This window comes from Nymphaea colorata, chromosome 6, assembly GCF_008831285.2.
Source record: "Nymphaea colorata isolate Beijing-Zhang1983 chromosome 6, ASM883128v2, whole genome shotgun sequence".
NCBI classification, from domain to species: Eukaryota; Viridiplantae; Streptophyta; class Magnoliopsida; order Nymphaeales; family Nymphaeaceae; genus Nymphaea; species Nymphaea colorata.
The window spans coordinates 23,159,060-23,171,142 of NC_045143.1; the positions used below are offsets into that span (position 1 = coordinate 23,159,060).

At 39.8% G+C, this 12,083-nt stretch overlaps 1 protein-coding gene and 1 long non-coding RNA gene across 4 annotated transcripts in view; one reads left to right on the plus strand and one right to left on the minus strand.

Moving 5' to 3' along the window:
* Nucleotides 1-3,691: 3,691 nt before the first annotated feature.
* Nucleotides 3,692-8,895, minus strand: LOC116255770 (uncharacterized). Its single transcript, XR_004172956.1, has 3 exons — nucleotides 8,758-8,895; nucleotides 6,442-6,527; nucleotides 3,692-5,060 (listed from the first exon to the last, which is right to left on the minus strand). It is a non-coding gene; the product is annotated as an uncharacterized LOC116255770 (long non-coding RNA).
* LOC116255768 (peroxisomal nicotinamide adenine dinucleotide carrier-like) overlaps nucleotides 8,859-12,083 on the plus strand; it is a 64,756-nt gene continuing 61,531 nt past the window's right edge. For all 3 annotated transcript variants that reach the window (XM_050078384.1, XM_031631754.2, XM_031631755.2), the window contains exons 1-5: nucleotides 8,859-9,071; nucleotides 9,170-9,274; nucleotides 9,419-9,493; nucleotides 11,271-11,401; nucleotides 11,672-11,726. In XM_050078384.1, coding sequence (XP_049934341.1) covers nucleotides 8,991-9,071; nucleotides 9,170-9,274; nucleotides 9,419-9,493; nucleotides 11,271-11,401; nucleotides 11,672-11,726 — 447 coding nt within the window. In that variant the 5' untranslated portion in view covers nucleotides 8,859-8,990. The remainder of the gene's footprint in view (nucleotides 9,072-9,169; nucleotides 9,275-9,418; nucleotides 9,494-11,270; nucleotides 11,402-11,671; nucleotides 11,727-12,083) is intronic.

Here is a 12,083-nt window from a genome sequence, read left to right on the forward strand (position 1 = left end):
TCATTCGCATGCATACATACATTCACTCACAAAATAATCATTCAATCGCATCACAATCCTAGGATCCCACGATCCTAGGAACACACATTCACACGTTGGCGCCAGGGATTTGCCTGAAATGCCGCCATACCTGTCGCGTGTTCACAAAACACTTCAAAATGCCTCGAGCTTCAAGTCTTGTTGCTTAAGGTGTACTGGACGTGCTCAGTGTACCTGCAAACATACACAAGTGGTAAATTCTCTACTAGTTTAGTTTTGCAATCTATACAAATATAAAACAAAATCATTGAGACACATGTCATCGTCTCAAGAGGGTGTCGATGGGTAGTGTCGACCTACAAAGCCCTCCAATAGGCCTCTTCTCAGCCCTAGAGGTTATCGCCAAATGGTTTAAGCTTCACGCTTTCGATTTGAATCAATCACTAATCCATTTCTCCCTTGCTTCCTTAGTTGGGGTGTCAACCTAACATACCTACAATACCCGAACACAACGTACGTGCACCTCTATCACGGTTCTAAATCTTCTCCACACCACAATAATTTCTGCCATGTTTCCCCAATTGCTTCAAAAATCAACTTATAATGCTAAAGAGATAAACATACAAGTGGGCACTTGTCTTACTCAACATAGTCATAATCTTCCCCCAAAATAGCAACATCGCTAATATGCATTCTAAATCATCAATTCTTAATTCTAGCATGCTCAAACAATAATTATATGTGCTCCAACAAAAAATATACGACAATCTAAGCTCGATTATGTCTTTCTCACCCCAATTTCAAAGTCTTAGCTGTTGCAGTCCTCACGGCAGCCACCTCACAAGTTCAAGTGATCCCCCAAACAACCAAAATTAACTGTCGTCGTCACCTCCCAAGCCTTCAACTCGCTAGTATGAGGGAAAATGATGTGTCCCCAAAATAATCACAAACAGCAATAAGGAGGTTAGAAGAGGACCTTCCGCAGTGAAGAGTTGGTTCAGTTAAAGATGGGAGACACTCGAAGTGAGGAAAAACTGGCGGGAAAGAGAGAGTGTGCAGAGGGAGAGTGCATGATTGAGGGGTTGCAGATATAGGGGAGACTAACAGGGAGAGGGTTCGGGCAAAGGGGAAAGACAGGCAGAGGGGAGGGAAATCGAGCTAGAGAAATGGGAGAGATGGTGAGGAGGAGACAGATGAGACGATGAGAGAACTCAAGCAGAGAGAGAGAGAGAGAGAGAGAGAGAGAGAGAGAGAGAGAGAGAATGTGTGGGCAGAGCCGCAGAAGGAGGGTGCTGATAGAGAAGGGAGAGGCTGCGTAGGAGGGAGGAGGAGAAGAAGGAAGAGGAAGGAGGAGGCGGAGAGAAATCGGGCCTCACCTGAGCGTCGCCATGCTGTTCTCATCGCCGCCCTGCACCAACCTCCGTCTTCTTCTTCTTATTCTTCTTCTTGCTGGCATGAGAGGCAACAAAGGGGAACTGAGAGGAAGACGAGGGAGAAAGGCCCTCGCGTCGGGTTCTCATGCAACAGATTTCAGGTCCGGGTCTGGACCCGCTCTAGCCCGATCTGAAAACATAAAGCGTTACACCTTCTCTCGATTCTCTCTTCCTCTCCCTGATTCTTCCCCATTGCAGCCAATAGAGGGCGATGGCTGCCTTACCAGCGCTAGCCTGCACCAGGCACAGGCACTGGCTCGCCGGTGTCGCTTCGGCTGCCACCGCTCGACAAAAAGAGGAAAAGGCAAAGCGCCTCCCTCTCTTCCCCTGTATGTCGACTCAGAGAAAGGGGAGGCGTGAGGTGCCTCCCCCATCTCCGCATCTGGCTGCCCTCCCATCGCCAGTAAGATACCGAGCGGCAGCCTACCGGCATTGTGAGGGTGGTCGCCCATTAGGATGGAGGAAGGCATTTCACACCTCCCCTGAGCATGGCGGCGACGGGTAGGGGGGAGGAATGGCGAACCTCTGCCTTCTTCTTCAGGACAAGGAAAATAGAAAGGAGAAACCCATCGATGGCTCGCTCCATGGTCAGCAAGCGGAGGAACCGACATCTATAGAGGTTTACTGCTGAAAATCGAAAAACAAAGATAGATACAAAGGTTTGGATTGTTTTGTGAGGATGAAGGCGTGAGTGTGAGCATGACGAAGGCATGAGTGAGGACGAAGCCCTAATGGGCAAAAAAAAACCAGAAACATATTTCCACCTCTCTCAGTGGAAATATGTTTCCTGAAACATATTTCCAAAATCGACCTCAATGGTTGAAAAAATAATTCTGTGTTTGTTGCCATGGAAATTTTTTGAAAATTTGAATAATATTTCTCGTTGAACAGTACATTTCTAGGGCATCAAATGTGCCCTAAGAGAAATGAGCTACATAGGCAGGGCTGCACACGAGCCGAGTCGAGCTTGCCCAGCTCAAACTCGACTCGGCTCATAGAGCTACAGCTCGAGCTCGACTCCCTGACACAAGCTCGAGCTCGACTCGATTGTATAGAGTTGAGCTCAAACTTGACTCCCTTAACTCGATTAACTTGTTTAGAATAGAAGAAACCAACCTCGAGGAGGCAACGAAGCTCGTCGAGCTTAGCTAGTGGCTTCTAGAGTTTATTCCTAGCTTTGACAAGCTGTTCCTCCATATCCTTCTCCCAGGCTGACACCATCTTCCCTCTGGCGATTGCACGCAAAAACCTTCACGCTGACCCACCCACTTTCACTTGTTCAACTATCAGGCTAACCCCAACGCCATCCCCAGCGAGGAAGCACGAAAAGAAAATGGAAGTCCTAGGGCAAAAATCACAAATGAACGACAAAACAACAACCAGGTAAAAATACGGGCTAGGGTTTCACAGAAGCAACTCAGCACACAGTGGAGATGGAGTCTGAGGGGGAGAGAGAGAGAGAGAGAGAGAGAGGGAGGGCGTGGAAGGGCAAAGAAGAAGGAAAGAGGGGTTTTGCCCCTTTCTTTTTTTCCTTTGTGCCATTCGTTGGGTGGTAGAGAGGAGAGAGAGTGGCGGTGAGTCGGTGCGGCCATGCTCCAGGCGCAGTAGGGAGGGGAGGGAGATGATCAGGGGCTGCGACGCCCCCTCTTCTCGAGACACGACAGAGAGATAAGAGGAGGTTAAGGGCTGTGACGCCTGTTTTCTCTAGACACAATAGAGAGAGGAGGGAGGATGTTAATGGCTGTGAAGGTGGAGGAGCTAGGGGCTGCGCTCCAACCTCTGTTCTTGAGACATGACAAACATTGAGAGGGAGGTGGAGAGAAGGAACCTTGTTAGAGAAGAGGGAATTCAGGCGGCAGATGGCCAGCAGCTCCAGGCGGCACAATTGCAGGGAGAACGGCAGTGATGAGGAAGAAACCCTTCCCCTGTGTCTTTCTCTCTTCCCACCGCAGTAGAAATGAGAGAGATAGGGAGAAGTCGAAACGAAAATGTTAAAAATGAAAACAAAATAAACAAAAAAGTTTAACCTAAATTGGTGAATCAGTTTTGGTGACTCAGTGAACCGGTTCATATAATTAAGCAAAACGATTTTCAGTAATCGAGCCGAGCCGAGCATAAACGAGTCGAGTTCTTACAACTCGAACTCAACTCATTTAATGTTTCGAGTGTAAGTTTAAACTCGAGCTTGGCTCGTTTATAAACGAGTCGAGCTCGAGTGACGATGTTGATACATGTTGCAGAAGTGTACATACCCATTGTGTTTGAGTGGCTGAGGAGTGAATTTGTTGAAGCTATCAACACTCCACTAGAGGAAATTGCATGTGATGACAATGTGCTTATGTATCTGGTTGGGGCAAGCCAGGTGTCATGCAGCATAGAGGGAAACATACTTCAATACTTATGCATGAAATTTGATATAGTGGTATCTTCTGCCAACATGCATTAAAGGTGTTGATGCGCAAAAACATCAATGAAATACTTAAAACACTACTTGCTAATGTATTGGAGCACGAACGTGAAGAGGGAGTTGTTGGGCAAATGCATCAGTATTAAGGTAGTCGACAATGGCAATTGTTTCATTACCTCCTACTACCGACAACTATATATCTCCTTAATGTTGGTTGTTGAATTTGTCTCAAAGAATGAACAAATGTTCTAGCAGGTCGTAGAGTTTTGGAAGAAGATGTTCAAGCATGTTAGTGCATTGGATGTTACTGCTGAGAAAGGCCCCATTAGCAGCAACCAAACCTATGACTCTTGACCTAGATGAGAAAATTCATCCAAAGGTTAACATTCTATTCAATAACTCCATGGTAGATGTTGTTGATGCTGATGGATCCTACCACAATGCAAGAAGTAACAAGCATAAATTGTCTATTACTATTGATCATGGTCATAAGAGATCCAAAGACCAATACAAAGTTTGCAAAAGGTGAAAAAAGAGAAAAGGATGAGGCATAGTGCAATGAGAAGGTCACTAATTGCATGATGAAACTTCAGCAGCCTACAGCCTATAGAGGACACAATGTTGTGGAACCTCAAATTTTTTGCCATTACAGTCAGACAAAGTTACTTGAACAAATGCATGAATGCCCTTTATGGCAATTGCTAGGTCACACAGAGTATCTGTCAATAGGTCACATAGATGTTCAAATTCACTCTAAAAGAGAAACATTGTGCTATCAATTCCATAGTGTTTTTATGTACATGTAGATGTATTTTGCTAAAAAAATGCTATGAAAAACGTTTTATGTAGAAGTACATTTTTTATGATAGACGTAAATATTTAATATGAATGCACCATATTTTTTGAGAAGATATATACTATTACACCCTGATTTTTCATCATTTTTTTTAACACTAAACATCAAGGCGTGACAACATAACAATCAATGCAGAGCTACAATTTCAAAATAAGAATGGGGATGAGTATTTTATTTATGCACAACAAATATTTTTTTGTATACAAAATGACTTTATATGATTATAAATGACTGCATAACAAAACAATGATGCTTCAAACCAAAACAATGTCATCCATGGACCACAAGAGCAAGGCATGATGTGTCGGCACAACAAAGCACAAAACTTCCCAATAGAATGTGAGTTGCGCCCTCTAATCAACCTGCTGCCATTGTTTACTTGGACCTGAAAAAGAAAAACAACAAAGGCTGAGCCTTCAAAGTATGATGACAAACAAGGCAAATACCTAACCCTCTAGGGTAAGGGTTTAGAATTTGGAAACTAAGAGCAGAATGAATCACTACCACAACTACGTGTAGATGGATATGTGCTATATGTTGAACTAACAATTAATTCTTTCCATGTAGTAAAAAAAGTATGGGTCTAAACAACCATCACAAGAGATTATATTTCACTACTTTATATAATTTGTCTTGTGTAAGTTTTCATCCATCATCAATGCAACACTAGCACACTCTTTGTTAATCAATATACATTCATTCACATTTTCGTTAACAATTTATAGCCCTTGTGAGTGCAAAGCATAGGTGCATGCAGCCACAAGTGACCTCAGGTTGAAAGACCATTCCAACGGTGACCCAAAAAACTAAGGATCCATACTTACTGCAGCAGTAGAGTAGCCTTTCAAGGAAGAACTTAATCCAATGGGAGTTGTTCAATTTTCCCTAGGATACCCAGGTAGAGAAGGCAGGAGCCTAATGCTCCAAGCATAACACATAATGATATATGACACCTTGCACCGCCAGCCCTCTAAAAAGGAAAGACCAACATTATAGGTGGAATGTATCCCAAATGTATTGCCTTGAGCAACATACACAATATTTTTGGTAGAAACACAAAGTCAACTCAATTACTTCAAGCCCAAAGCAACCCCAAAACACATTCGTTGAGAGGTCATGTAGTCAATTGTTGCCCTAAGAGATAGCTTAACAATACACAAAGGGTAACACCCTACCTTTTGACATACCATTCAAGGTAGGCATTAACCATATACAATACAGAGTACACTTACACACTTAGCAAATAGTGAAATAAAGTGTAAATTTCACGATTTAATTTATTCCATACTCATCATTTCACAATCACAAAGAAAAGGGGATTCTGCATCATTCATTGGACACAAATCCTTAGCCGAACCACAAAGAGAAATTTCTATCTGTGGTTGACATGTTACTATCCCAAGCTGTTATCATGTTTGGATGCTTACTAATGCATAGTCAGGGTTGAAGATATATTCAACTCGATATCCAGCTTAAGGTTGTTCTAAATCGTTATATTTCTAGCATATTTATGCCCTCATGAATTCGTTAAGGACAACTGACAATACATTACATGCATGTGAAAGACATTATCATATGTGAATTTTACCATTTTCATGAAGGCTATACAATCAATTATTTGTCAGACAAAACACTAATTCATGCATTATTCTTAACAAAGAAACGTTGTTTTCATAGTCCAATAATCCTAGGAGTCCACACCAATTAGAGGTTGATATAATTTATATTTAGAATTAGTAAGGGACTTGCCTAGAATGCCATCATACCTAGTTCATGTCTCCACAAACAACAAAAAACGTCACTTGAGCTTTGAATCCTCTCACTCAGGGTCAGCTTGATGTTTTGGGTCCATCTGCAAAAATTTAGATTCATAAGTTCTCGAGTTGGTTAGTTTGACACTAACTCCTAGCACAATTTGATGACAGTAAATAGACAAAGTCAAAATTGATGTGCCATGTGGAGGGGAGGCCAATTCCTCAACCCGACATGATTTTGTTTCACCCCATTACGAGCGTTTATGTGAGCATCCTTGCTGCTAGGTTTCAATGCAATTTCTCATTCCCAACTTCAACTATTGCACCAAACGAAACTGAATTCGACCCCAACACAATCCTTGAGGCTGAATTGAGATCAATTTGAAGTCTTCCTTTGTCTCTTAGCTCATTAATTTTCACAAATCCCTAGCTAAAAACTCGAGTACTTAAGTTTAGTGACATTTTCTTCAAATCCCACTAATCGTGACTTGCTATTAACTTTTATGAGACTATATATATTGGGTAAGGGACAAAAACCAGACTTTTAAATTCATATTAAAAAATGTTTTAAACAAAATGTGAACTTTATAATGTGTTTATAAGCACAAATTTAATACCAATCATGCTAGTTCAAGTCAGTTTTGTAAAAAAATGATCTGTTTACTTCTCATTTTTTGATGTTTCTTTCGACTATGAAAAAACATTATTTAGGTAAGAAAATAACTAACTTAGTATATGTTTCTCATCAAATCACTCTTAAGATCATATCTATAAGGTTAGATTTCAAAAAAATAATATTTTAAGAATTAATTTCAATAGGTCTGGTTTTTCTCTCTTACACGAGTGGTCTGGCTTTTACCAACTTTCCTCTCTCTCTCTCTCTCTCTCTCTCTCTCTCCATTTTATCGGCTCTCTCATTTTCTCTCTCTCTCTCTCTCTCTTCCTATGTGTATATATATATACACACACACATGAAATTTCCCCGACAAACAATCACAAGACTTAAAAAACATCTAAGCACGATCACATTAGTTAACATCAAGTTTAAATGGCTAAGGGCTGAATAATTGATGCAATTTCGCATAAACATGCACAAACTAAAATTCTGGACATGACATCAATTTTTCATTCCCGAAATAACATTAGCCCTATTTGCTCAAAATTTATTAAATCACACACAACAAAGAGCTTAATTTGTACATTCAAACATCCCACCTCACTCAATTAACAGCCCTGAAATTATGGATTCCACTAATCATATCCTTATTGACCCTAAGGCCAATCCCATCTTATAATTCCTTCATGAAGATGTTAAACTGCTAAATAGAATGCCAAGTACCTTTAGAGAAAATTAAAATATCACCTGCCAAAGTAATACCAAGCCTACCAGTGCAGGGCATTATAGGAATGCTAATCTTTTTTATCTTCCACTATGATTTTGAAACTTCTACTAATGACCTCCATGACAATATTAAATACATAAGATAAAATGAGGTCACCCTCACTTAAGGCGTTTGGCTCCTTAACACCATCATTCCTCTTCTCCATCAATGAGGACTGAGCATTGTAGTGTGTAGTGTTGCATTTCATGACTTGTAGGTTAAAGCCAAGAGCCAGTAGACTACTGCGAATAGTAAGGCAGGAAACTTTGTCATAAAAAATCCATCTTCAAACAAGTAACTGTCTAGCGCCTTTTGCTAAGCCAGTCAATGAGGTCTTGAGGATAAATGAATTGACCATAGACTAGTCTGTTTGTAAGGAAGGCTCCATGACTAGCATCAAGTATCCTAGAGAGGATAGATTGCATGTGAAGGACCATGATATTTGTGATGAGTTCATATATGCTCTTACATAGTGGAATGCATCGGAAATTGCCTACACATATGGCTTCTTTGAATTTTGGGAGGAGCACAATGTTGGTTCTATTGTGCAACTTATAAAAATCTATTATTGTACTAGAGAGGTCTTTCCAGCTGCGTTACTTAAGGATACTTATATGACTGGAAGGGTGGAGGGCACTAATGTCATCTTTTTGCTTATTACTAATGCGTATATAATGACAAAGATACTCTCAAGTCTCAATTTACATAACAAAAAAAAAAAGAAAACTTCTTGTAAAGATAAAGATCCAGTATTATGACATCAGGATCCACCGGATATCATGCTAAAGCTTAAAGTGGGATGGTGTGGCAAATTTGCCATTAGTTGGTACTTACCCGACGACTAGGTTGCTATTTCTAACCTTACGAGTAGGGGCCCTGACGATTAAGTTTTTTGTTTTTTTTTTACACAAAGTACTAAAAAAGAATATATAAATTTTTTAATTACCAAGGTGTCCCTTCTGTTCCCTTCAGTTTTTACGGCGTAAATGGGTTGAGCGCACGCAACTCACTTCCGAGAGGGTCAGCCTGCCTCAGCCGCTCGGGTGGTGGAGCAATATCGGTACATAGCGGAGGCCTTTTTTTGGTACAGATGGCAGCCACGGGGACTCGGTGCATCATAATCGTCAGTTGCAAGTGGTTGGTTGGAGGTGGGAGGAGAGGGCTGCGCTGCTGGTGGCAATGTCGAACGCGCTTGCCAATGGGGTTGCCGGAGCTGGAGGGGGAATCATCGCCCAAATCGTCACCTACCCGCTCCAGACGGTTAGCTCTTAGACCCTCGCCTCGTTTTCCGACGAAGAAAAGGCACAGAAAATATGTAAAAGTGTCCATTTTGAGCTCAATCCCTCGACTCCACGCAGTTAAACACACGGCAGCAGACTGAAAGGGTTGCCAGAGATCGCGCTTCCTCTTCTGGAACGCAGCCCAAACGCTCCTCCAAGGGAACCCTGGCGGAGATCATCCAGGTTCGATTTTCATCCCAAACTCCCTTGGGGAAAGCTATATTTTAGATTTCCCCTGCCCCTCTTAGCATAGAGCAGCGATTCCTAGTTCCCAAAACGCAAGTCAAGTTGCAATCCCATTCTTCTTTCTATTCCACTAACTTGCAGGTCATCAAAACTGAAGGTTGGGGAGGTTTATACAGTGGGCTGAAGCCCTCTTTGTTGGGAACCGCTGCATCCCAGGTGTGTCCTTTCGTATTCACTTTATAATGAATAAACTCCTAGACCATTGTCTTTTGCAAAAACGGTGATGTGTCATAAGTGGGCGACCTAATAGACTCCGACGACCTAGGGTAGGATTGGTCCATCTAGGTACTTGGTTTGACGGATTTTAGTGCGCGCCATATGCTGCCTCAGTTTTACTACGAATGAGGGAATAAACGATAACGAAGACGATTATATACAAACATTATCGTTCAAGAAGGCTAACGCTTCTGATTTCTTAAACACAATATTAGTTTGAAGTGATTCCTAGGTATGTAATGTTGAGAAATATCTTCCTCAACTAGTTCTAATACCATTCCAATCGGTTCATATGAAGATTAACTAGCGATTAGTTTGGGTGCTTCAACTTGCCTTCTAACATGCTCTGTTTCGCTCCCAATAATGCATGAAGTGGTCATGAGGTACAACAACAACATGTAAACACCACAAGCTACAAATTTTTGAAAAGCGAGAAGAATCAACCACTTCGGTGAATAATTTGGTCGAAGAGGCCGTACATTTTGCGACAGTTGTTAGAGACAAAATAAAACTATTTAACAATTAATTAATTATATAGCATATTGTAAATTAGCATTTTGCCATTTTTTACTTGCAAAATTTGTATATATATATATATATATATATCGAGGCGTGCACAAGTGACTATTTTTTTATGGATTACGGTGTTCGACACTCGTACCCGTGTCCATGTCCATGCGACATGGGCCTTAGGCATGCCTAATCGCATTCATTCAATGAAGTCAATGGTAGATCTAGTAAGACACTGGACCTAGTCAAACCTGTTATTAAGTCATAATGAGGTAGTTGTGCAAATAAAGTGAAGAGGTTAAGGTCAATATAATATTTTAAATAGGGTATTAAAAGTGAAGGAAGGGAAACCAAAGTGCTACTTTGTTAGAGAGAGAAACAAATCAGATGGGAGCTTTAATGCCTCTAAATCTTGGTCATAGAAAACATTTTTTTTTTTAAAACATTTTTAAAATGTGAAAATAAGTCAGCTAAAAAAACTGCAAAAAAACACTTTTTATGAAAAAACGTCAAAAATGAAAAACATGAAAAATGTGTTTTTTTCGTGTTTTTTATTTTTTTTGTGCTTTCACGTATTTTTCATATTTTCCCTATTTTTGTGTTTTCATGTTCTTTATGTTTTTATTACCAATTTTAATTTTTGCATTTTACTTTTAAGTTTTTTTTTAATTATTTTAAATTTGCTGAGATTTTCCTGAAATTTTCTCAAGAAAATAACTTTACCATATTTTATTTGAGAAAAACCTCACCATTTAAAACCCGGAATGATATTTGTGACCATGTCCTAAACAAGGCTTATTTAATGCTGTATTCTTGCTTAGTGTTAAACCTTTGCTTAATTTAACATTTTAGAAGCTGTTTTCAGTCTTCATCAATTATTTGTAAGAAAATCAGTACCGCATTCATAAAAGTTCTCTATTATTTTTTGTCATTTTGTGTTTTTTTTCTAATTTTTTGTGTTTTGGAAAATTTCCCAAGATGTTTCCAAGAAAGACAGGCATTTGATAAATGCTTGATAAAGCCTTGCCGAGAACGATATTTGTGGCAATGATGGTGATCCATGTTCAGGCTTCAAATGTATTTCTGTCCAAAAAATATCTAGGAAAAACGAGACATGCTGGTTTATTTTCCGTGGCTAAGTTTTATATATAACAGACAGATCTGTTCATGTTGAAAATGCTTACTACTCCTGATGTTCTTTTTGCAGGGAATCTATTATTACTTCTACCAAGTATTAAAAAACAAGGCTGAAGCCATTGCAGTTGCTCAGAAAAAGGAAGGCCTTGGAGATGGTACTGTTGGCATGTTTTCTTGGTTGGTGGTTGCAGCCATGGCTGGGTGGGTGAAATATGCCAAGCATGATTTAGTGATCTGTGCATGTTATTTTGATTAGATTGAAACTGTTTATCCTTAGTAATGTGTTTCCATGTCATTTAGCTTTCTTCTATTTTCATTTCAAATTCAACAATATTACAAATCTGAATATCATAGACCAAACGACTAAGAATAAAATGAATCTTTCAAATATAAATTTCATTTGCATAAAATCTTTGGTCTGGAAATTTCATGTCTGATCTATGGTATCCTCCATTGTGTTGGTTCATGCAGTTGCGCTAATGTGTTGGTTACAAATCCAATATGGGTTATTGTTACTCGCATGCAGGTAAGTTCAGACTGTCCAACTAATTGGCTTGATGTTCATGTGCTACATTATCCTGCTTAGCTCTTTAGATATGTTTGGTGAATTTTCTAGTGGCAGCACTTGGCTTATATAAAACTTAAAATTTCTGATTTTTACCATCAATTATCACAAAATAGAGTTTCTCAATATAATTTTTTTCCTTTAAATGTTAGTGCATTTCTTCATATCAAGCATTGCAAACAAATTACGCAGTGAACATGCTCAATTATGATGTTTAGCTATTTGTTTTTAGTATGATTTTATGTTTCCGACATTTATGTTGTGCTTAAGTTGAAATTGGCAATGATATTACATAGGACTGCAACCTGAACAACAAAG